At 40.8% G+C, this 27242-nt stretch overlaps 1 protein-coding gene across 1 annotated transcript in view; it reads left to right on the top strand.

Moving 5' to 3' along the window:
- The window catches only part of igf2bp1 (insulin-like growth factor 2 mRNA binding protein 1), a 61860-nt gene extending 39261 nt beyond the window's left edge, over positions 1-22599 (top strand). Inside the window, 13 exon segments of the mRNA XM_056400574.1 lie at positions 2394-2442; positions 9443-9494; positions 12201-12264; positions 13704-13991; positions 16411-16545; positions 16668-16790; positions 16918-17053; positions 17319-17441; positions 18153-18323; positions 19619-19693; positions 19799-19930; positions 20112-20225; positions 21184-22599. Coding sequence (XP_056256549.1) covers positions 2394-2442; positions 9443-9494; positions 12201-12264; positions 13704-13991; positions 16411-16545; positions 16668-16790; positions 16918-17053; positions 17319-17441; positions 18153-18323; positions 19619-19693; positions 19799-19930; positions 20112-20225; positions 21184-21333 — 1612 coding nt within the window. The 3' untranslated portion in view covers positions 21334-22599.
- The last annotated feature ends 4643 nt before the right edge of the window (positions 22600-27242 follow it).

The raw sequence follows: 27242 nt of genomic DNA, 5'->3' as shown, positions 1-27242 counted from the left end.
CAAGGAGTCACGGATGAGTGTTTATTTTGAATTAAGCATAATTATTATGTTACCCACCTCAAATTCTATTCAACAATTTGTTTTTCAGGTATATGTGCAATTAACGGCAAATACCCCTTATACTAATGACACTGTGTTAAGCACTGAATGATAATACAACGCCATGTCACAGCGCTGGGAAACAAAAGGTGCAGAATCATAATTTGAAAGGTTTATTTGGCATTCAGCTCAGGGTGACGGAGGATGGGCGAGCTAACAATGCAGCCCACCTCCACGTAGGTAGAAGTCAGAGATATTTAAAATGAAATGAGAGAACAGAAGAGTGAACGAGCGTGTAAGCAAATGTGAAGCGTGTTGTTTTGTTGTCCGTCCACTCGCCCATCCATCGTCTTTCCCCACCCATTCCTAACCTGTTGCCATGGTTTCAGCCAATGGGGGTAGTCGGTGGGTTGGCAGGCGGCGACGACAGGGGTCGAACAAGTTCGCTGATGTTGGCTGGATGGGGGTTGGGATGTGTGTGTGGGGGTGATGGTTAGGAATGGCGTTTGAGAGGATAATGGGGGGTTGATGTGTTGATAAGGTAGAACTGCATGTGTGGGGTCACGGGGGCCTTTTGGCGTGTATGGTGGGAGGTGTGCATGTGGAGGTGTGGGGAAGGGGCCTGTTTTTTATGTGTGTTTGGCAGGTTTGGGGGTGGAGTTAGTGATACAGCTCAGCATTGATTGAGGATCAAAGGGATTTTCCATTTTTTTTTGGATGGGGGGGTGTCAGGTATTCTGGATGCACAAAAGACTATTCATCTGTGCTGGAGCCTCCTGGGGGTTTGGGTGGGGTTTAGTTGGGGAGCTGGAGATGGGGGTTGGTTGTTGTTGGTTTGGGTTTAGGGCCATTGATACACATTTGGGCGGGTTGGTATAGTAGAGATAGTAAAGGGTGGTAAAGATGGGACATTGCACTGTTTCACATTATTATCTAGAGTCATTTCCAATGAGTCCCCATAGCACAACTCTTCAATATAAGCAGCTTCAGTAAGGAGGTCAAAGGTCAAAGGTTCAGCACTAATACGACAGATGCAAGAACAGTCCTATGCAGGGATGGGTTTCCTGTAGTCGCAACTAAAGCTCATGTCAGAAGCAAAAGGAAAATTGTTATGGTTTCCTGTTTATGCTCCATTTTCAGTAAGGCAATTTAGAGAACAAGCTATTTAAATCCATGCTATTAAATGCATATGTAATATTTTTTACATGCAAAGATTCATAATAAATAATTATTTCCAATCAGTTTCTTCAGCATTTACTTTCTCAGAGTCAATGATGAAACCATGACTGATACGATACTCAAGTGTGGGAGTTCTCACTCCGATCAAAACCCAAGGTCACCATAAAAGAGCTCTTTGTGTTCCTAATGTATTGAAGGCTGGCGGGGAAGGAGTGTTGTTACTGAGGATGTTTATCTGCAACAGTAAAGCAGCTTGTACCACTTGGGTTACCAGCCCTGTTAAGACAGAGATGCTCATACGTTACTTAACTTTTAATCGTGCAAACACACACACTTAAACATGTTTGATACATCGTCTGTTTCAGTACAATGTAGTGCTGTGGATGAGTGATGTGTTCAGGGACGTAGCTGCAGACTGTGTGAATGGTGACGGCCTGGTAAAAACTAAAAACTACTATGTTTTAGTTTTAAAACGCATCACTTGTGCTGTTTACTCCTGGCGTCCACACTACTGTGGAGTTTTCGAGCGCCTAAAACGGACACTTTTGGAAACGCTGACTGTCGCTCCCTATTGGTTCTTATCAGCCTCGATACCAGTGAAAGCATTATGACTAGCTTTACTGACATTGTTGTCTTTGCTAAAAGCTGTTGAAGTTAAATTCTGCATTTTAACACTGAAACTGCCTTTTCCGCAGTATTTTTTGGCAACTAAATAACTGTAGAGATCTGCTTCCTGTTTACACCAGCTAGCTCGCACATGCCCAGTGTAGGTGAAGAGACGTGTATGTGTGTGTTTTCCGGTGTGTTAGTCTGGACAGAGATTGTTTCTGATATGGAGCTAAAACGGCCATCTGCTCAGAGATTGTTTTTAAAACGTTGTTTTGAAATGAAAACATAATAGCGTGGACGTATCTTTATACCTGTGCTCTTTGTGCAGCACTGGTGTGTATGTGGTATAACGCTGTGTGATGTAGTGGTGACACACCAGTTTGATTTACCTGTTTTCCTCTTTCCACCTGTTTATCTCTCAAGTAAGTTCTGGTTTCTTTCTCTTCGTTTCACTCTCTCATCCCCAAACCCTCAGTCTGGACAGTGTTGCACCTGTCATCAGTGTTTATTGTGTTTCAATATTCATTTTTAAACTTGCTAACATCTGGTTTGTTTTCTCTCTTCAGGACCAGGAAACTGCAGATCAGAAACATCCCGCCTCACCTACAATGGGAGGTGAGTTCACCCTCATCATTTCTCTTGTTTGGTTCATTTGCACAGTGTATCACTGTGACTGGACTCTGCTCACGAGTACAACCCATTACCACCACCCACAACATCTTCTCTTGACATTCAGTGAAATGAGTTGTTCTGCTGTATGGATACAGCCTCTTTAAATGAACAAGCCCTCACACTGGCATCTGTAACTAACAACTTGTCATGGACGTTTGAACTTCTCTTCTGAGCTGGCAGCAGTGTGTGGCATGGCAGGTTTCCACTGAGGAAACTAAAAGTTAGTTTCTTTGTGTAAGAATTTCTTTAGCCAGTCAGCTAGCCAATATGCCTTTCCTTTTTTCAAAGCATTTTTTTTTCTGTTTTCTCTAGAAATGTGACACAGTTCTTTCCCCTAAATATGATTGCTGACTGAATGTCCCATTCACCCCTGTGGTGACTGCAAACAATGTACAATGCTCAGTTTTATTTATATTTGAAACAGGGTGTGTCCATCTAATAACAAATACAGGAGGATATTTTTTTCATCATTTTTCTGCCTCTGTAAATTATCACTTGGACTAATTCTGACTTTTTTGATTGTAAATTCCAAAGAAGAGACAAACTTCATGACCCTGTTCATAGGTTTCAGGAACAGCAGCCAGGAACAGTGAGCAGCTCTGGGTCATTTTCAGAGTTGTGCTTACAAAGTTCTGGCACAAACAAGGTCCATATTTTACACTCTGGTGTTTTCTTTGAAGTGTTGATCCATAAGAAGATATATTTGTGGTTTTAAGAACCAAAAACCATCTCAGTGTAGTTTTACATCTCCTCTCTCAGGCTTCTCTCTGGGGCTCTAGTTTTCTTCTCTCGCTGTTTTCTTAGTGACCCAGTAAAAATCTAGCAGATTTAAGGAAAACACTCAGAGAAACAAAATCCTGCAATGTTGGATGGTGGGTCCAGTTGGGCAGGGCATGGGGCATTACTGAGAGGGGTGAGTGCTTTGTTGTGACATCACAAAGTTACAGAAGTCCTGATGGCCGCTTTAAAATCAAACAACACATGGACATCTGCCTTTACACTATATTGACCTTTAAGGTAAACAGTCATATTAGAATTCACAAACTTGTGGGAATGTAAGTTTTTATCTGGTGTTGCTGCAGTTTTCACAAAGTGATACGTTTTCTATTGAAGTGAACCATCCTGAGCAGTTTCAATCTGTAGCTCTTAAAGAGAGTCTTACAATACAGAGCAAATGAGTCGAGCTTTGTGCCAGCACTGAGCTCACACATCAGAAGTCTAAGTCATGTCTTTGCACTGAAATGTTCTGCCAGTATAAACCTTATCAGGTCCAACCTGCAGCACAAAGCAGGAGTTACAACAGCACCAGTATCAGAGCGACAGCCAAAAATTTGAATTGTACATGAGTGCAAAGAAGTGATAACCATGCCACAACAGCAGTGGACAGTATTTCTTTGGTTGTAGATGAAGAGGCAATATGCACAACATCATCCTGATGCTCTGGACTGGCTCTGATAGATTTAATAGCTGCCTCCTCCCCACTTTCAGACAGCGAGCACAGGCTGCTGCTAACCGCTGTCCGGCTTGTAAGAAGAAGAATCCTTTATTATCAAAGTATGTTCTTACACACACAGGAAATTAGAGCTCAGCATTTAACCCATTAGCAAGTGGTGAACAAGCAGCTCCAGGGAGCAGTAGGGGGGTTAGGTGCCTTGCTCAAGGGTGCTTCAGCTGTGCATGCTGAGGGAGGGGAAACAGACAGCAGCTCTGTATGCATTATTTATTATTATGCAGAAAGTGAAAGAAAAGGTGCAATAAAGGTAAAACTATAGATGTAATGTACATTTTTATTTGCCTGCATGAACCAAGCAATGCATCAGTTCAAAAGCCTTACACTCCACCACCAGCTTCATCACAGCCGCTGAGAGATGTGCCGTGACTCCGGTTTGCATGCGAGAGTTAACGACATCAGGACACTGACAACATAAACCATGTTTAAAAACTGGACTGTTGCATCTGAAATCAAATAGATGGACTCAGCCTGGGGGGGGGGGGGGGGATTGCATTAAACAATTCAATTGCATTCAAGTAACTTTTAAAATGGTTTCCTTAACTTTTAGTTCTCCTCTTTTTGTCGCTCCCTGACTCATGTAGTAGTGAACTTTCTCTTACCCCTCGCCACAGCTTTAGAGGAAGGAAACAGTTCTCCACCCAGAAAACGGGGTTCAAACTCTGTTATGTGACACAATGAGCTGCATCAAAGACGTGTCTTTTATAGTTCTCTCCACAGTTTTAGGCTGATAGCTCTTTCCCTCTTCAGTTTAGTTTACTGTGCATCATAGTTACTATTATCACACAGAAGCTCAGTCATTTTTCTGGCACAACTTACAAGGTGCACGGAGAAAGGAAAAGTCTCGAGGGATAGAAACTCCAGTAACATTTGAAGTAATCAGAAGAACTTTTCTAGGGTCATCATCTCAAAACACATCACAAGTAACATTTAACATCTAAAACAACCAATCATATGTGAACGCGTACATATGATTCTTCAGAGACGGGGTGGGCCTGCGGCCATGTGGCTTCAGGCCAATCGATGTCTCAGGCTAGTGGGAAATGTCCAGTAGAGGACACTATGTTTAGCTCATGGACTGCAGAAGTGATTGAGCCAAAGAGGTGGCACCAGAAGTGCAACTAAAGGGTCGCACTTAAGTTTGTACAGAAGGGTACTTACTCCAAAATGTGTCCATTTGATGTGTCAGAGGCCAACCCACCCCGCAACACTTGGATTTAAATAAAGTGCTGTTTAATGAAAGGAAACAAGATGCAACATAAAAACTATTCATCATAAAAATACATAAATAAACACAAATACACCTAAACCACTGCAAATCCAAATAATTGAGATATATAATACATTAAAAACTATAAACACTATAAAAACGTGTTAATTGAATAAAGACCTCATTCATGCCCCCTTGAAATAAACTTGTTCCTCACAGAGTCAACATTACCGCCTCTTTGGCTCAATCACTTCTTCAGGCAAGGAACTAAACATGAGGGCACCCATGTCCTCTATTGGATGTTCCCCACCAGCCTGAGACAACGATTGGCTTGAAGCCACATGACCACAGGCCCAGCCCCCTTTGAAGAAGCCCCATAGGCAGATATGTATGTGTTCACATATGATTGGCTGCTTTAATATTTTTCAGTCTCATACTTACCTTATTTAAATGTTACAATATATAAATATATATATATATATATATATGTATGTGTGTATGTCTGTATGTATATATATATATATATATATATATATATATATATTATATATATATATACACATACATATGAAACAATACATTCATATGAAACAAACTAAAACTATAATGTAATATTATAAGAATATTATAGGATAATTGTTTTTCCACAGGGCTGGAAGACCAAATAGATTCCTGACAAAAAACAAAAGCATTTAAAAAATACTGTGATTTTACTTCTCTCACTCAAACCCCCCACATGTCTTCAAACATATCATTTCTGTAGACTGTAGAAGTTGTGTAAGAACTAACACTGTATTTCAATATAAAATACAAAGGACAAACTACACTTGCTGTTCAGAGCAGTCAAATTTCTGCCTTCACTTCATCTTAATCTGTTGATTCATCAAACTGCATTGAATGCAGGAGATGAGGCTGGACAGTCACTAGGCTCCATACACGTGTGTGTGTGTGTGTTTTTGTGTGTGTAGCTGTGTGTGTGTGTGTGTGTGTTGTGTGTGTGTGTGTGTGTGTGTGTGTGTGTGTGTGTGTGTGTGTGTGTGTGTATATGTGTGTGCAACGTTACTGTTTTTGTGAGGGTGTGGCACACAGCCGGACTCTTCTGGCGAGCAAGTGCCTGCGGGATGTCACTCTGTGAGTGCACGTGTCTGTGTGCATGTGCACTTATGAGTATGTGTGTGTGTTTGTGTGTGTGTGCCAGTTCAATTTATGCTGGATCCTCTCCCTCCCTTTTTTTAATCTCTCCGCTGCTCTGACGCTACAGACTGTGTCCACACGAGGGCAACCTCTCACCACAGACCTGACTCGCATGTGGCGTTTACATGCTTCTTTTTATTGTGTCAGCTAATGTCACTGATCCTGTATTTATCATTTATTAATGTTATTTCAACATCTTGACCTTTTAACTTGTTGTTAGCCCCTCACTCCGACACACAACACAGTGTGTATTTAAAGCATAAAAGTGAGTAACAATATAAAGCTATTACTGATCATAGTGTCTGTCTCCATGCATCTACATATTCACATACATATTTATACTTTCATATGCCCACATTTATAAACACAATACAGAACTCATAATTAAGAGAAAACAAAGTAACAGTAATGATGATCATAGTACGAACAAAAACCTTTGATATTTCATTATATAGAAGTAGACCTGCTGCTGCTACAGGTTTCTATTACAATTTCACATTGAATACTTAAATCATCTTCTCCAAACATGATCTGTTCGATGTTTCATCAACAATTATATAAAGTGTAATTCATCACTTACCTTTGGTTTATTTACTTTAAAGGCCCATCTATTTTCCAGCACTTTTTCTTTCTTACTGATTTTATAAGTTACTTTTCCCATACTGTAAATGTCTTCTACTGTTTCGAGCCACGCCGTTTGCATGTTTCTGATCTAGGGCTGAACAATATGCACAACAAATCATATTTTGGCAAATGTTGTGATTGTAATATTAGTCACGATTTCAGTTGGAGCCGTCCTTTATACATTTAATTTCACTGAGGAAATTATACAAAAATAATGAAGATGTGAATTACCAAACTTGCATTTTCCTTTACGTCCTCTTTATTTATGGTCTGTTGTGACAAATTTGACCTTGATTTAAAAAAAAAAAAAAAGAAACAAAATGCAGCTCCATGGATGTTGCACAATATTTGGATTCATTATTCTGAACAGTAATGAACACGAAGGGTTAAGTATCAGACCATCCAGAGGAGAAATGAACAGTTAAGAAAGACAGAGTGAGCTGACCCTGAGGAAACATTCTTGCACTTCAAAATAAAAGCACATTAGGTAAAGTAGAGGACGCAAAGAGGGAAAACATCACCTGGAATCAAATAAAAATATGTAACTGTAAAATGTAGATGTTATATTTATATAATTAGGTGCAGCATATTTGAAAACACAAGCTCTTTAGGAATTAATTCTGTCTGTGTTTGCATATTGTTCACTTTGTGAAAATGTTTTAGAGACAAAGAGACAAAGCACAGGAGGAAAAACTACATTTTGCTTTATAAAAGTGTGTGTGGAATCACAGCTTTACATCGGTATTTGTTGTGCTGTGTTGTGTGAACTGGGATTTTACGCAAGCAGCAGTTTACAGTTAGAATCTGCGTCTCAGAAAAAACCCTGACAACCTGGGCCTCTGTTTATTTAACTGAAAGGAAAACTTTGGTCTTGACTGAAAGAACGAAATTGTTGGTTAAGAGAAGATCCTAAATGTGTGCAGTACAGAAACAGATGAACACACACCTCATGAGACATGTTCTGCAATGACAAAATATTAGCTGAAGCAGCATGTGTACTTCATTCAAAGGTGTTTTCAGCCTGTTGTTTGCCTTCGAGTTGAACATTTGATAAGATGATGCCACTTTTTATAATTTATCAGGGAGGATAACAATACAAATGAAGCTGACATCGATTCTGTTTGTAAAATCAATCAATTTCCAAATATCTTCTCTTGTAACCGTAGAGATAAATTCTCCCTCTCATATGATTTCTCTGGTGTACTTTGTTGACCAGCAGCAATATCACAATATTAAGAGACTGTCAGTTTCACATGTTATTTATAAGTGAAGATATGAAGGATTTCACACAAATAAAATGAACTTTAACACGATGTTTTAATTAATAACATCACTGCATAAAATGAAGTATAGATCTGATTTCGGTTTGGCTCCTGATCTGGGATTGGCAGCTCCTGCTCTCAGCGTACATGTGATTAACCATGTGATCACTGATCTGCTCTGAAGCTACTCAGACACTTCACGTGATAAACATGTCTCACACCCAGTAAAGACGTTTGTGGTTGGCTCTTTACAGATTTACATCTGTAGAGTTAATGAGTACGATCTCTGAGGCTGGAGTGTGTCTGCAGCTCCATTGTGGCTCACATACACACAGTCAGCCTCTCTCCCTCTATCATCACCACCTGCACAGTTACTGCATTTGGACACATACTATTTTGATCTAGAGTGGACTGAACCATGTGGCCCTTTCAGAGAGGGGGGGGGGGGTAGCTAACCCTAACCCCCTGAGATCCTTCAAAACAGTTTTAACACTCTTTGAAACTATTTATTTGGCCAACAACAATACTTGTAATGAATTAAAATTAAATCAAATTGTGTGACACTAAAAGGTTTCTTGCCCTTGATAGTTTAGATCCAATAAACTTCTTCATCCAATCATCCAACACTCCTTTTAAACCTTTTAAACTTCTTTTATTTGTCCCCGCAGCTCATTTTCTTTTCATTTGTGAAATGAGTTTCCAGCCACTGTCTCAGTGAAGTGTGTCAACATTTATTTCTTTGATAAAGATATATTTGTTTTTACATTTCAGTTTTTTCTTTTATTGTTTCATCTTCACTGATGGACAAAACTACAAGATCAAACTCATGTCTTGTAAAATCTTATTTGTATTCATTGAGCTTATGTTGCCAACAGAAGGAGATGAACTAAACTGTGTTGATAGGTTTTTGTCTTTTCCTGTTGTTCTTTATGCTCAGGTGGATTTATTTTCTGTCTGTATTCTTGTGCTTTTCTTGCAGCGGAGGCTCAGTAATCATCATGTTGTATTCTACATTTATTTATTTTTTCCATTTTTCACATGTACTAACAGTGTTCATTCTTTTCTTCTCTCTCTCTCTCTCTCTCTCTCTCTCTCTCTCTCTCTCTCTCTCTCTCTCTCTATCTCCCTCTCTCTCTGTGTCAGGTGCTGGATGGTCTGTTGGCTCAGTGTGGGACTGTAGAGAACTGTGAACAAGGTAAGACCTCTGAACACCAGGCCTGTCTGAACTGCGCCCTGGTTTGTTGTGTACTGACCTCTCCTACATACACGCCTTATTATCTTACATACAGCTAACAAGTCAAGAGCAAGGGCAGGACAAATCCCTCCCCCTCGTATATATACAGTATATGTGACATGCGGCACTTTGCTGCCCCCCAGTGGCAGCAGGCTGGTAACTGCTACGCTCGTTCTCAAAGTTCATTTTCTCAGACTCGCAGACACACACAGTTCAGGCTAAGTGGTGTCATTGGACCAAAAGTATCTCTAGCTCAACTTTACTATAATGTGTAGAAATAATAAACCGCAGCCTGACAGGGAAACACCTGACACCTGAGGACTGCTGCTACAGATACAGATTTATTACAGCTTCAAAACATCACAGAATCTGCCTGATACAAATGAAACCAACCAATTAAGATTTGCTGATTACTGAAAGAACAAAACAAACGTGAGGGACCAACAACAGCTGTGTCCTAGATCAAATCTGTAGTTAGTAAAAAGGTGCAGGAACGATAAGCTGAGGACTGATGATAACTGTGACTGTGCAGCTGTTTGGGAATTTTAACATAATTTTCCTGAATGAACCAGGATGAAAAATTAAAAAAGAACATGGGTGCCTGCAACTAATAATAAACTCTTAATCTTCCAATCCAAGGTGATGTCCTACAATGCATTTTATCCAACCAGATATTCAGTTTATTATCACACGAAAAAATAGAAAAGCAGCAAATCATCATCATTCAGAAGCTAGAACAAGGGACAGTTAATAAGATAATAATAATTAATTTAATACGAATAATTTCAATTTATTTTATTATCAAAATAGTTGCAGATGATCTTTTTGTCAATTGACTATTTGATGAATCATTTCAGCCCTAAAATAAGAGGAAGAAAAGAAAAGCTTTTTGGGTAATGAAGAAAAAAAGTGCTTTTATGTGGCATATTTGCATGAATGCATGATTTGGATTACACACCCATCTAAATATCTTATTCTATGATAAACATGAAAATTGAAAAAGAGTCTAAGTTTGCTAAATCTACCCTAATGCAGTTATGCAGTAATGATCACATCAGCTGACAAACCACCAATCAGATACCAGTAAAAGAGGGTGGTGCCAAGTTAAAGGGACACACCTTTGCTTCCTCTGGAGGCCTTCGATCTCCTCTCTCCTCGTCTCCTTGTCTCCTTCAAGACACATTTAAGGGACAGGAACATGTTCAATGTCCATCATGATCCTCAATGGTTTTCAATGGTTGAGTCACAGGCTGGAGGATGGAGGAAGCAGAATTAGCTGAAAGGGGAGGCAGCCAGTTCTGGAGCATTTGATGAGAGCCTCTCTGATGTGTACCTGTGCGAGTGATCCAGGCACATCCAGCTCAGTGGAGATCCAGGTGTAGAACCAGTGTATCCCACTTCAATCCTCCCTCAGATGGACAGATGGATGTTTATCACTGATTCAGTTAGAGACGGCACTAGACTGTAATCTATTAATGCAGAAACCTTTAAGAAGATTGCTGTGCTCACAACACAACACTATTAACACTACCATATATTACTATATACTCTATACTATATACAATTATAATGTCACCTTCCAGTCAGTCAGATTAATCACATGAACCCATAATGTGTCTGTGGACTGGTGACAGAGGTATTCTTTGTTTTAAATACAATAATAATAATAATAATAATAATTATTATCATTATTATTATTATTATTATTTAATGTTCTTCTAATTATTATTTAGTAACTTTCCGTCGTTCTGTAATTGTTTCTCATCTCTTCTTGTGGATGGAGCTGGGAGGGCCCCTGATACTAGACCTACTGCACTACATGCATATATTTCATCCCTCCAGTAATTTCTCATTTTTTGTTGTTACTTCCTTATTTATGCAATAAATATTTGATCCTAAAAAAGAATGGATTGCGAAGTGTTGTGACCCTCAGCTCGAAAATGATTGGCAATACACAAAGATCCGTTGCACAGCCTCACACTCAACACAAGATCAACTACATTAAAACAATACTATCAGCAATGTGTGGTAGTTTCCCTGTATCTAAATCAAATGAAGTTTGGTTTTATTAACTTGTGTAAAGATTAATATTGATAAATGCACTTTTGATGCATTTATCATGTTGGATATTGTGGACCAGCTACAGATCGGCTGCTGCCATGAACGCTTATGTATTTCAGTTATTTTCCTACATTGTTATGTGTTTGCATTTTTAAATTGTCTTTAAAATTGAGAGATAAATTATGTGTCTTGAACTGAATTGAATTCTAAGATGCAGAAGACTGAAAAATCCAATACCGGAGAACAAGTCTCTGCTCTTTCTGGTCCAATGCTGTTATTTAATGGCAAAGCCAAAGTTCTACCTGCATTAATCAGCAACTTAAATGTGGAATGATTGAAACAAAAGTTAAATTTGAAAAAAAAGGCTCCGACTCATTATTGCAATGTCTTATTGTTCTGAAGACATGTCAGGATTTTACATGTTGCTTGTGTGTGTATTTGTTCATTGTGACCGATGTGACACCAGAGTTCAGTCAACTTTAGGATTAAGTAATAATAAATAAATAAATAATAATCCTGCTGTGGTCACCCAGTGAAGACAGATGAATCCTAGTCTTTATGGATTATTAAACCAACGTGTGTGTCTCTGTCTCTCTCCTCTCTCAGTGAACACAGACAGTGAGACTGCAGTGGTTAATGTCACATATGCATCCAGGGAGCACGCCAGGCAGTAAGTTCCTCCACACTGACGCTCTCTGTCTTTTCCACTTCATCTCTTTCTGTCACTCTGTTAAACGTCTTTGTTTGACATTTTAAAGAAAATGACAAAGTGTGTTTTAGAGGGATTTGTATATTCATGGACTTCATGCTGTGTTCTTTTAGAAATGAGACATGTGAGATCTGTGTAGACACCCAAGATAATTTAAAAAAAGTAATTCATAAATATCCAAAGTTCCGATATACAAGTAAAGATGTGTAGATGATTATATAATCATTTATCAGTGAGTATCTGAATAAAACTGCAGCAACAGCAAGTTGTATTTTTTAAGCTCCACTTGTGACATCTAGTGGTCGTTTAAAGGAACTGCAAAGAGAAATAAGAGCTTTTCTTTTTCTTTTCTCAGTCTCATCTCGTCATGACATTGACGTCAGTAAAAGTACTGCACTATAAAAAAAAATCTCTTACAAGTAAAAGTCCTGCATTCACAGTTTTACTCGAGCAGATTTACAGATACGAGCAGAAAAATGTTTTTAATCTGTAAAAGTAGTTGTTTTAGTTAGTGTTTTATTCGCTTACTGGATTATACAATATTTCTATACAAGTTTATATTCTGTTGAATAGTTAAATAACCACGCGTTTTATCAGCTGATTGTATGTTTAACTAGTAACGGCAGCTGTCAGGTAAACACAGTGAAATAAAAAATTATATCATTTGTCTTTCAAATGTAGTACAGTGGAAATATAAAGTAGCAAAGTCAACAGGAAAGTAGAAGTGTACAAGTCAGAGTTTTTCTTGGTTACTAGGTTATGTTACTTTAAGTTACAATAAGGAACAAACTAGATGTGTGTGTCTTCAGTTTCTTGTCAACATGAGCTCATAATGTAGTATTAAATATATGATATTGAATATGATATTACACTTTTATTACTCTTTCGATGGACACTATTATTATTCTGGATAACAAAGTGGAAAACGTCCAGCAGCACATATTTCCCCCTCATCTCACTTCCATTTAATGTGTTCGCCAACTTATTAATCAGTCAGTCAATCAATCAATCAATCAATCAATCAATCAATCAATCAATCAATCAATCAAACACTATTTGTATAGAACCTTAACTTTCATACAGGTTAGTTCAAGGTGCTTCACAGAAAAAAATGACAAATCAAATAAGAAATCTGACAATGAGAGACAATAAAATAGATTTCAAAACTTTATCATTAACAAACAGAGAAACAAAAAAGTGCTTATTAACCGTAGACTCGGTAAAACATGGTGAGACTGTGACACTGTGAGTTTGATAATAATCCTGATCATTACTGTGATTATAACTGAACAAAAAAAAATAAATAAAAAGTTTGTATTGTCTATATAAAATGTGTGGGGTGTCACTTGTATGAATGATGTACAAACTGCTGTAATGATCTGGTGTTGTCTCTCTCTCAGAGCCATCCAGAAGCTGAACGGATACCAGTTTGAGAACAACGCCTTGCGCGTCTCCTACATCCCCGATGACATCTCTGAGCTGGAAGGTCAGCGGGGGCCCGACAATGGCCGTCGCCCTGGCTACGGGCCCCGCGGGCCCCGTGGTGGGTCCCCGAGCTCCGGGATGCCCTCCAAACCGCCGCACGCCGACATCCCTCTGAGGCTGCTGGTGCCCACACAGTACGTCGGAGCCATCATCGGCAAGGAAGGGGCCACCATCCGCAACATCACCAAGCAGACGCAGAGCAAGTGAGTGCAGAGTGTATCTGTGTGTGTGTGTGTGTGTGTGTGTGTGTGACATATAATCAAAATTAGATATGGTTGTTTTTCAGAAAGAAAACAAGAATAGTTTTCACTGCGTAGACAAACACACTCCTAGAGTCAGTCTGGGCCAGGGAGATGGTTGATGCTGAGGGAAAAGGAGGCAATAAAACCACTAATTTGACACAAGACTTTGTCAAATAGACATAACTCTGACAGTGAAGGCAGCCGTACTTCAGAGCTGGAGTTGAGTCATTTATGAAGTGTCCGACACTGACTTTCACCAGGAGGAGAAAGTGAGACCAAGTAGAAACTATGATGACGTATAATGACACTTGTGTTGTGGGGCATAAGTCAAACAATGAAAGAAAACAGCGGACTTGACAGACCTTTAGTAAACACTGACAGGCCACCCTCATTTCTTAGAAAGTTCAGTAATTTGACCTGTTGTCCTTTTCATCCAATCCAACTGTTTTACAATATTATAATATATAATTAGTCAACAACTTGGATCTGACGTACAGCTCTGTAAGTGCAGCAATGATGGTGTAACCCTGTGTGGTCTGGGCAGGTCTGGGGGAGGGTCTCCAGGAAGAACAGGGAGTCTTATACTTCATGTCCTGCAGGTAAACTACAGAGGACACAGAAATGTAAGACTATATCTATGACACACAGAGCTTTTTTCGTCTTTGACACGTGGACTTGGAGGAGGTGGGGATCAAACCACCAACTTTCAGTTTAGTGGAAGACGCCGCTGTGCCTCCTGGGCATCAGACGCCCCATCTGCCCCATCTGCCCCATCTGCCCCCTTTACCATTTGTAAACTTGTGATGTGCGACGTGCATCTTAAAATCATCAACACATTAATACCTTAATACACATTAATGTGTCAGTACAGTACGCACAAAGAATTGGCCTAAAACAACTGGTCCACTGGGATTTCTCCCACTTACCACTGAATCACTGCAGACATCAACCTTTCATTTTTAAAGATGTGATTTACAGTACACAACAGAACTGAGTACACCCCGGTGCAACATCACTAACATGCTAAATAATTCAGAACAGCATCGGCTTAGTAAGAAAAACCAGATTGAGAGACAAAGATGGAGAAAACGTAGAAGAGCAGCAGCAGTTTACTGAACATGAGCGACACACAGCTGCTGCAGTGATGAGCACGTTTAGGAAGAGCCGTACGACTAATAACAGAAGGCGCAGTGGCCGTCTTCAAAATATGATGTCACCCACCATTTACTATTTACACAACCTCGCACTGAAAAACAGACGGGTTAGTGTTTGTGACCTGACACTGGGATTATCTGTAGAAGCTGCTGCTTCAGTCACTGATCCGACAATGAGAAGGACTAAAGTGCTGGAGAGAACTCTGCTGAATACATGTATCAGGTATAATCAGTCTGGTTTAAAAGGTAAACATGGCACTGATGTGTATTTCTACCTTGTTTATGGGCAGAATTTCACAATTTTTCTATGTTTAATTTGATGCTTCTGAAGCTTCTGACTATAAAACTCATGAAAAAGAGAAGTTCCTAGATTCCCCGTGAGATCCCTGTGTTTCTGGTGCACATTGGACTCTGCTCCTGTACGTAGCTGTTTGACAGATGTCTTATCTGGGTCCTGGTCTCGATTATTGTTCGACAGAGTGGTTATTTTAATCTCCTTTTCTTTTTAACATATCTACATATGATCTGTCAGTGGAGGTAAACAGATGTGGAGAAGGTTGTTCAACCACTTTGTCTGCAGATTATTTGGTGACTTTCTGTCCATGTAGCGCTGGTCTTTTATCAGTTATTCAAGGTTTGTCCACAAAAGATATAATGTGAATAACAATAATATTATGATTGCAATGAGTTATGGAGCTTTTCTTCCTGTATGATATTGATATGATATTGTCTTCATGGTGTGTAACATAACCGATGATTCATCAGAAGAGAAGGACATTTGCAGACGGTATTGAAGCGGTTAGACAGCTGTTGGCTCATTCACTGGCGTCAGGATACAGAGACTCACAGCCAGAGCCACATGTTTGTCACCTTGCTCCACTGTCATATGAAACCATATATATATATATATATATATATATATATATATAGATAAACTGTATGTGTAGGTTTGTGCATCTGCAGATGATATATAACCAACCCTGAACTGACCTCTGTCAGGTTCTTGCCTACTGTCATTCTCTGTACAAATATCTGACCATTGTGGATGCTTTCGATTTGTTTTTCATTTTATTTCTTAGACTGTATTTATTTATCGATTGATTGGTTTATGTGGTATAGATTCTATCATCCTCTGAGCTGTGTCTTTAGTATTTGAATTTAACTGAACTTAATGAACCTGAATGAAATAAACTGTGATATCTTAATCATTTTCCCCGTTGCTGCAGGATTGATGTTCACCGTAAAGAGAACGCCGGTGCTGCAGAGAAGCCGATCAGCATCCACTCCACCCCCGAGGGCTGCTCCGCCGCCTGCCGCATGATCCTGGACATTATGCACCAGGAGGCTAAAGACACCAAAACGTAGGTTTCAAACGATGACTAAAACAGTGTCACATGATCCTGGACACGGTTTTTAATTCTTTGTCTGTGTTGTCAGTTTTTTTTTAAACGAGTGAAACGTTGGTGCTTTTTGTTTTTTTCAGAGCTGATGAGGTTCCTCTGAAGATTCTGGCTCACAACAACTTTGTGGGACGCCTCATTGGGAAGGAGGGACGCAACCTGAAGAAAGTCGAGCAGGACACAGACACCAAGATCACCATCTCCCCGTAAGACACACACACACACACACACACACGAAGTTGATTTATTAGATAGAAAAATCGAACTCACTTTAAAGTACTGATCACTGATCAGTTTTATGCATCTCTAACGACCCCTCTGGGATGTGCACAGGCTCCAGGACCTGACGCTGTACAATCCAGAGAGAACCATCACAGTGAAAGGCTCTATTGAAGCCTGCTGCCTGGCCGAGGTGGAGATCATGAAGAAGGTCAGGGAGGCCTACGAGAATGACATTGCTGCTATGAATGTGAGTACACACGTACACACGCACACACACACACACAAACACACACATGCAGGCACGCACACATGCACACACACTAAATTGAAATTGTTACTATCACTGATCATGACTGAGTCTTAAGCTTTCATTACATGTATTTGTCCTCCTCTCTGGGCGGCCATTATTTTCTAAACTTAAAACATTTGACTTTCCCACACACTCACACTTCAAACCTCTTCTCAGACCTCCATGTTTTCCACGTCTCTCTAACCTGTGGTCTTCTCCACAGCAACAGACCCACCTGATCCCTGGTCTCAACTTAGGTGCTCTGGGCCTCTTCCCCTCTTCCTCCAACATGCCCCCACCCCCACCTGGAAATGCAGTCTCTGGTGCCCCCTATGGCTGTTTTGGGGTAAGAATATTTGCTGAGTACAAACCCCCAGAGGGCAACATCTGTCTGTATCACTGGAAGGACCTGTGGGGTTTTTTTTAAGCTTCTCAAAACAGAGTCAAACATGCGTGGCCACCAAACAGAAAATTAGTACTAATGTTATTATACAAAGTTAGTAACTCAACACTATGATTGTCATGATCTGCCCCTAAGATAACTGTGTTTGCTCTTTGTATATATGATTTTCTGTTTTATTTTGAAGTTATTTTCCCTGTGTCCAGTTACCTGTGACTTCCTTATGTACTTAATGCCGGACTTACGCCAAACGATTCACCTTCTTGTGCCTCCCCAGAGTCGCCTCCATGCTCACTATCATCTCTGTTTAATGCTTCCTGTCTGGAGCTGGAGAAAGCGTCTCATTGAACGTCACTATTTGCATAAGAGAGACTTAAGATTTTCAGACTGTAGCAGCGTTGTGCTGACCACTCTATCCTGACATCAGTCAGAGAAGAAGAAATATCAGTGTGGACACTTTTTTAAGGAGTCAGTTGTCTATGTTTGTGTGTATTGACTGTTTTCTAGAGCAGCGCAATGAAAGTTTGGTTTTAGGTGGATTTTCCGTTTCCACTTCTGGATCACACCTTAGATTATGATACACACTTCCTGTCTAACCACGTCACAGTTCTTCATTCAGGACAGATTATTTGTATGTTTCTTAAATACTGACTGAAGTCTCAAACAGACATTCAGGTTGTGTAATAAAGTGTTTGCTTTGTGCGTCTTCAGGCTCCAGAGCAGGAGACGGTCCACGTCTACATCCCAGCGCAGGCTGTGGGAGCCATCATCGGAAAGAAGGGACAGCACATCAAACAGCTGAGCCGCTTCGCCGGGGCCTCCATCAAGGTCTGTACTTTACCAGGAGGTTACAAAACCTGCCACAAGTTGGGTCACGTAGGGTTTCATATACAAGGAATTTGCTTTGGTGTTTTTTTTTGTGCATAACAACAAACACAGTAAGAAGAAGAAACATCAACAGCTTTGTGAATTCTTCTGCCTGTCACACTGTACATACGACACTAGGGCCGTTGAACTTGCTGAGACAATTCAAAGCTTTAGAGCGCGGTGTGCATGTGTTGTGTGTCAAAATAATTCTTAGTAAAAAGCAGGAGTTGGAGGCTTTGTTTAAAGACGCTACATGTACCTGCACCTGTCAGTGCTGACTGCAGTGACTCCTCAGTGTTGGAAAATAAGGACTACAATCATGTCTACCCACATTGCCCTCTCTCAGCTAGTAAACAAGCCTCCGTAGGTGACATGTCAGAGCTGCGTCATGGTGAAGTCTACCCATCAGACCCTCTCCAGAACTCGTCTGGTACAGCACCAGGCGGTCCTGGGTGTGTTTTCCACACGACTTGAACGGACGGCTCTGGGCGGCAAGTGAAAAAATACAGAGTGTGAAAGCAGCATTGTAAACAACATGGAGTAATTAAAACATACTCCACATGATTTGTAGTGCTTGAATCCAAATAACAGTGAAATACAGAAAAGGCGCTGGTGTGTCTGTCATGACTTCAGAGCTGTGAAGAATGAAATTAAAGTATAATTAGAGCTCAAACTTTGATACTTTCATGGACCAACTGAATTGTTTTGATACCATCGAGGATAGAAAAATGTCTCGTCATTCAATACCTAAGGAGTAAATGTGGAAATGTCATCAGGGCCGGTGAGCCAATCAGCATGCAGCATGCTCGGACCAAGCTCTAATAATGCTGCTGATTGGCTGTTTATTTACATGAACATGTGTGCGAGTGTGTGAAGAGACTGAGCTTAAAACTAAAACTAAATTAAAACTAATATTTGTACAGTAATGTGTGATGTAATTTTCTTTTTGTTTAAAAATAGATTTGACAAAATTGGTATCAAAAAAGTATCGCACTGACAGTATTAGTAATGACATCAAAAATATAGCATTTCTATCACCTGCTGTTGTGAGATTCTGCCTGCAATCCATTAACCCTGGTTTCCATTTTATTTTAATTTAATTATGTATGTTTCAATTTATAAAGCTTATAGAGTATAAAATATTTTCCCAACAGTTATATTGACAATATCGGTATATTCTTCATGGGATGTTATTTGTAAAAATGATAAATGTCTTTTGTTAAATGATCATTAATGATCGATCTCTCCTCTTCTAGATCGCCCCAGCTGAAACTCCAGACTCTAAAATGAGGATGGTGATTGTGACAGGACCCCCCGAGGCTCAGTTCAAGGTAAACACTAACAGGACGTTGGCAGCTGAGAAATGATAATTACATGTCTTCTCAGCCGAGACAATAATAAAATGGACTATGAACCTCTTTGTCCCCCTCCTTCAGGCTCAGGGCAGAATCTATGGCAAACTGAAGGAGGAGAACTTCTTCGGGCCGAAGGAGGAGGTCAAACTGGAGACTCACATCAAGATGGCTGCCGCCGCTGCAGGGAGGGTCATTGGAAAAGGAGGCAAGACAGTAAGTGACCTGAACCTTACACTTCAGTCTCCTCATCTTTTAATAGCAAGCTTTGATTGCTGCAGTAACAACTCTGTCCATGGAGCGTTGGTGACCCTCCACCTTTCTGCCATCAAATTCTACATCACTCCACCTCATGGTTGTTGCGGCCTCCTAAAGCGACCAAACTGTGTGTCTCCAGGTGAACGAGCTGCAGAACCTGACAGCAGCCGAGGTGGTGGTCCCCAGGGAACAGACGCCTGATGAAAACGACCAGGTCATCGTCAAGATCAACGGACATTTCTATGCCAGCCAGGTACTCCTCCCACTCTGCTCCTCATGTTTCACTTTTCCACAGCTGGCAGTTACTGCAGCCGCGAGGTTTCTGGTGTCTTCCACCCCAGCTATGGCAACATTAGTCTACTAGTCTACTACTTCACTATAAAATGACACCACTCTGTCAGGGGCATATCGGACTGACATTTAAAGCTGTAGCTAGTTACTATAACATCCCAGATACAGCTAAAAAATAATTCATGTAAAACACATTAGTTTTTTTTTTAAATACAGTAATGTTTCTGCCTTTAAACCTTTGTCCAACAGGCTATAAAACTATGCTAATCAGGGCTAATTTGTAGCTATGGCCTACTAGTCACAGAAATGAAAGTTACAGTATGTCAGTGACAAATGTCATGCATTTGGCTTCCCTGGCTTGACTCTTGACAATTTTTCTTTTACCCTTTTCCCACCAAAATGAGAGACCGCAGTGTAGCTGTAGTGTTAGTAGTTTAACAGCACTGTGCTGGAGACGGGACAGGTGTTTTCACACTGTTAGATGTTACAGCTCAGAAAAGGTGCAAAAATTTGCATTTGTGTGTTGTGTTTACATCAATGCCGATCGGAGCCGGAGCGGATAAATACCAGCGTCTACTGCAGAGTCATTTGACCCGGGTGTGAATGCCAACTGTTCCCTTTTCCATTGCAGACAAAAGCCCGATGTTAGGAGGTCTTAACGGGTTTTTTGACCAGGGGTATTTTGGTGGCCGGCCACGCATGGTACACCTGTAGTGCACTTGTAAACCTGGTGGGTTCAGAAAAAATACTGTAAACATGTTAGAACAGTGGCTTATTTACACAGGTGTCCACCTGACAAATGTACCCATGCTCTACACAAACTTTACCTGTCTACTGTTTGCTGCTGGTACAGATAAGTCATATTTTTACTCTGGATTATTGCAGCCACAAACCATCCTCATCTCTCCTCTGTCCTCCAGCTGGCTCAGAGGAAGATCCGGGACATCCTGACCCAGGTCAAACAGCCACAGAAAGGCGGGATGGGCCCCAGCCCTAATCCCCAGGGCTTCACAGAGATGGGCAGTCCTACACAGGGTCTGACTCAGGAGCACCAGCCACGCAGGAAGTGAGGGTCCCCGCATCCTCCTCAAACGCCGTGGGGCACCCCCTGCCTGACGGACAGACAGACAGACAGACACATGCACGGACGCATAGACAGACGGACGGATACAGGAGAGCGACACACGGACCCAGCGATAGACAGGGAGAGATATAAAGAGGGAGGGAGTACGCCCGATAGCCAGAGAGAAAGATAGGTGTTTAGAGAAGGAGAGATGAATAAAATCAAAAGATGAAATGAATAAAAAAGAGGATTAAGATTAAAAGAAACTTGAGAACAGAGACCAGATGCCAGGCCAGAAGAGACACTGATTGAAGATGGAGGGATAAAGGAAAAGAGGGACGGAGAGAGGGAGAGGTGGTGTCCTCCTAGTGTGCCTTGGTAGGGCAGCAGCCAGCCCCTCGTCTGTTGAAACTTTGAACAGATCCTGCGTCAGACAGGTTTAAACAACACGCCACAACATTATTCACCCTGTAAGGTGGAGCCTTACTGCTGTTGTTTACACCTGTCCACATGGGTTCAGATCTGCTGCAGAGGGCTGAGGCTGGCTCCACAGATCTGTGTTTCCTCAGACACACTAGTAGGGGCCCATTTACACCCTCTGCTGCCTCCTACAGACCTCTCCAACCATCTGCAGTCAGTCCTATATTTTAAGGGTGGTTTTTTTTAAACATAGAGATATATGTATAGAAATGTTTTATTCAGAGCTATTATTGATAATATGCAGTGAGGCGGAGCCGGGAGAGGGAGCAGGGGAAACTGCTGCAGAGGCACAGAGGGATAGGTCACAGGTCTGGCACTAGCCCCACCCACCCCTAACCCCTGAGCCAATGAGAGTCTGGAAGAGGGGCCGCAGATGTTAACACTGCTCTTTAAAGACCTCTCTGAATAGCGGAGAGATTAGAAAAAAAGAGAAAAAAGAAGAAAATATGAGGTTGTAAATATATAATCTTCATGTAAATGTTAAGAAATGCTGCGTCTGGCCGCCTTGCCTTTCTTTCAAAGGGGTCCTCCGTATATTTCCCAGCCCCTCGTCTATGAAATGTAGCAAACTGTAACCTACAACAGGGCCCGGGGCTGGGGAGGCACTGAGCACCCCCCTCCACATTCAGCTGTGTGGTGGAAGGCGCAGCAAGAGACAGTAAGGGGAGCTGAGGTCGCAGCTGGTCCTGCAGTTCTATTGCAGCGGCTTAGCTCACACATGTGAAACCTTTATGAAAACAACTGTAGAAAAATGCCAGCAGCTATGCTAGCTGGCTAGCGGCCCGCACCTTAAATGGCATATTTTATATATATTATATATATATGATATGTGAGTTAGCCCGGCCCCTCGGGTGAATGTATTGAAGGCAGGGAGTCAGGTGTGAGGTTTCGCTACACCTGTATGAAAAAGTCCTGCAATGACAGACAGACAAGGTGTGTCTGAGACTTTCTGCTCATTGCCTTCTTCTAGCGCTGGACACTCAAGGCCAGTCTTGGACAGAGAGGATGGGGTTCTCCTCAGAAGAGCTGAGGTCCTTAAGACCATCCCTGCATTAAAGCCATCTTTGGCCTCTAATGCTTAGAGTAGTACAGGAAGTCTGAGGCTGGCCTTGGCTGAGCGCCAGAACCAAATAAATAAATAAATAAGGCGAAGTCTTCCAAAGCTCCTTGCCTTGAGCTCAGAGAAGGTAAAATCAGACTGAAGGGGAGCGGCTTCCTCGTTCTCTCTCCCAATCTGCCGAAGGCCTGTGGGCGGAGCCTCCAGACCCTGCCTGCGTATGATAATGAGGGGCGGGGTCTACACCTGGACACTCTCGCCAAGATTAGAACAGATTAGAGAAGAAATGAAAAAGAAAAAAAACTACCTCAGGGTAAATTTACCTCAGTATTCCTAACTTTTTTTTGCTTGCTGGTGTTTTATATGAGAAGAAAAAAAGAAAAGAAGAGCTGATAGTCCTGAATATTCTTATTTTTTTAAGGAAAAAAGTATTTTTTTTTAGGTATTGTCTTGTTGCTTTGGTTATTTTTTTCTGTTTTTTTTTTCTTTTCTTTTTTTTGTTTTGGTGTGATGATGGTTGAATGAGCTCAGGATAAAGAAGAGGCAGTGTTGAGATGAAACGCTGAGAGGAAATGGTTGAGTGCCATTTTACCTTTTTTTTAGGTGAAAAAAACACGCCTTCTGTCTTCCTGAAGTGTGATTGGAGCAGCCATTTGGCCAATGGGGAGTGGTTTAAACTCGAGAGGGGGTCCTAAAGTGCACACGGTGACCGAACATGCCACTGGGGGTCTCTTTTTACTGAGCTTACGTCATCATGGGGGGGAGGGTGTGGGGGTGGGGGGGTGTAACTAATGATTTTGACCATACAGAATGACTGGCACATTCACACAACCTCATCCTCAGGTCGCATTAAGTCACTGCGAGTCCCTTTTCTCGTGGCTGCTGGCCCACCTTGAAGGACCCTCCTCTCCTGCCTTATTGTGATGACATTATCATGACGCTCCAAACATTATGATAGGGCTTTAAGTGTTCAAAAATGACAACAAAGAGGTGATTCACATGTGAAAGTGAGCTTTAAAAGCCAAATTCCACCTTGTCTTTTTTTTTTTTTTTTTTTTTTTTAACCTTTCTCACCTGGAGGTCGGCAACTTGTCAGATCAGAGTTGTGTTGAACGCAGCAGCAGCAGCAGCAGTAGTGATCCATCTACAGCATAACTGTACATGGAAACAGGAGAGGACATTCTACCTACACACCTCTACCTACACACACATGCCTGAACTCGCTTCTCTGAATGTGAATATTTATAACCTGTGCACTGACCATGACACCTCAGATGCTCCCTTTTGGCTTACATGAGTGTATGTGCGTATGTATGTGTGTGTGTGTGTGTGTGTGTGTGTGTGTGTGTGTGTGTGTGTGTGTGAAAGTGAATACAGGTGTGTTTGTGTTCACTGGTTTTAAATGTTCATTTTTGTCAGGGGATGTGGTGAAACTTATAAAAAAGCAGAAAAAAGTAGGACGAGAACCTATGGCCCTCCGTCTGTGTGCCACCTGACCGAGGACGGAGATTTATCCAAGAACCTTTTAAAGAAAAAAATGGGAGCAAAAAAAAAAAAAAAAAAAAAGCAAGAGAGTTTAAAAACAACAATAACTCAGCTGAATAATAGATTAAAACCTGTACATAAAATGTAAGATCACAATACTTTTGTATTTTTGGAGAAAAAAAACGCGTAAAAAATCGAAATGGGAAAAGCCGTTGAGAGAGGAAAGATTGCGCCAAGTCACTGAAGGACACTGCCAGATAACTCTAAATCTTTTTATTGTCTTACCTGCGCTCGGCGACATACAGTACACCTGACATACAACCCTACATCGGCTACCCCAGCAGCTCACCATCAGACAGGGAGAAGTCTATTCTAATGTGTCTATGCTTCCATTTTTGTCCAGAGGCGGTAACTTCACAGCGCAACACTACGGAAGCCAAGAAAGCTATACTGCTCGCAAATATATTTGTTGTTATCACGAGAAAACGAGATATTAACAAGATTTTATCAGGAGAAAATGTTTTGTTTTTTGTTATCCCGAGTGTTACTTGTGAAGTGTATGAGGTTCAGTCAAAAGGATTTTCTTCTGATAATATCTGGTTATCTCGGGGGAACAACCTTTGTTATGTTGAGATAAGAGGATAAAAGAATAATTTGTGAGTATGGCCTTTCTCTGCTTCCATACAACACAGTTTGTCCTGTGTTAAGTTTCCACCTCTTTCCCAAACCATAGAGCTCTGTTCACGACCACCAAGACATTTAGGATTCGTTATTCAGCCTGCAGCCATTTGGATCGGTTCGGTTCGGATTCATGTGTTTTTTTTATTTTCTTTTTGGTTTTTATTTGGTTTTGACAATACAGCAAGCTTTATTTGGACGTGACATCTGGGGACGTACTGTTGCACTAATTGATGAAAATAATGTCGACAACGTCAAAACTATCGAAACGACTGAGAACCTCCTGTAACACCTGATGCAGTTCCTTAAAGAAAAAAAAAAGGGTGGAGAGTGACGGGAGGAGAAGGAAGGATGTAGGAGGAGGGGAGGAAGGAGGGGAGGTGGTCAGACATCTTGGGGATGATGGGATGTGTTGAGAAACCTCTCCTTCCCAATTCTATCAGCAACTAAATCCCACCATCTCCTCTCCTACTTCTCCTCCTCTTATCCTCTGTACTCTAGGAGAAGAGTGAGATGTTTTTATTTACTTTTATTGCGGAAAAAAAATAAAAAAAAGATCATTTCATTTTTGGAGCGGGCAGGAACGTCAGGGTCCCTCGCCCTCTCTTGCGCTGGTCTCCACCGTGTTCGTTTCGCTCACTTCTGTTCAAAAGACCTTTTTCAATTTCTTACTTTAACCACCTTTTTTTTCTTACTATCGTTCTGACTCTTTTTTTTTTTTTTTTTTTTTTTTTTGTCTATTGGAAAAATGAAAAATAGTTGGATTTTGTTTTGTTCTTTTTGTTTTTGAATGCACAAATAACAAAAAAAAAAAAGCAGTTACTTAAATACGATGAAGTACTAACACGTGGTACATGACGGTAACTGTGCCAAACACACGGGAAGGGGCTCAGTCCAAAATGCAGTGTGGAGCCATTTTGAGCAAATGACTTACAAATACTGAACATAAGGTCTTAAGATAATTTCAGTCACACTTCAGAATGGAAGTTACTACATTCAAATGGTGGTATCTCATCTTGGAACTGAACTCCTCTCATCTTGTTTTTGTATGTACAGTAGAGACAGTAGAGAGAAAACATTGTAGGGTCACACCATGCTACCTGTGGCACTAAGAACCGCTCACATCAATCTTAGCCTGCACCCTGACCGGGACAGAAATCAGACATTTCTGGGCCCCAAAGTGATACTGTCCTTTTATTTTATTCAAGTTGAGTGATAAGTTGTATCAGCGAGTGGACAGAGTTTGGCAGTGTGAGGTACCACACAGTGTAATAAAAAAAAAAAAAAAAAAAAAAAAAAAAAATCATTGCCACACACTAAAACCTAGGCATCAAACTTTGATGATTTTGTCGTATCAAATTATTCCAAGACTGTTTTACCCCATTTACTATAATTTGCTACTTAATATTACTGCTGACCATTTTCTAAATCATATCATACATCACACATCATATATATGTATACACACACAGTATATCTGTACCATAACATACCATCAGATTTAGATTTGTATATTGGTTTCCATTTACTTCACTATGAAATAAGACTTGAAACATGCTAGACTGAGATAATGGATCACATTGAACATGGCCCCACCACGACCTCTTTGGGGGACCTGGGTGGGCACAACTCCACCCCACCTCCAGATACTGTTCTCTGGTGACTGTGTGTCACTACCTTCACATTCTCCTTAGTAATTTGATCCATTGTTCATATAGCAGCTTAAAGTCTCTGCAGCCAGAAGGACATAGAGTAATGAAATGCACGGGAAGTAGTGGATAAAGCCTGTGAATCTAAAATACAACGGCATGCTTTAGAACATGATCAGCATCGGTGTAAAGTACACACTGAATGGGCAAAAAACCTACGGAAGCCGAGAAAGGCCATACTCGCAAATATTTTTTTATCCCGATATCTCGAGATAATGGTGCTTTGGTATGTCGATATAACGGAAAAATTATCCCATTATTTCGAGATAATACTTATCTTGTTATCTCGAGATAACGGGATAATTATCTCGGTATCTCGAGATAATAGATAATGGATCTTTGTTTTGTCGAGATAATAAAATAAAAAATGGGATAAAAAATATTTGTGAGTATGGCCTTTCTCTGCTTCCGTAGAAAATCCACATTAATCTTAGTGATATTGTCCTTTAATTTAAAGACTGGACTCTTGGAAATTCAGAATTTAGGGTTAAACCATCTCGCTCAGTT

Source organism: Seriola aureovittata, chromosome 17 (genome assembly GCF_021018895.1).
Source record: "Seriola aureovittata isolate HTS-2021-v1 ecotype China chromosome 17, ASM2101889v1, whole genome shotgun sequence".
Taxonomy (NCBI): domain Eukaryota; kingdom Metazoa; phylum Chordata; class Actinopteri; order Carangiformes; family Carangidae; genus Seriola; species Seriola aureovittata.
This window is presented reverse-complemented; position numbering and strand designations above follow the sequence as displayed.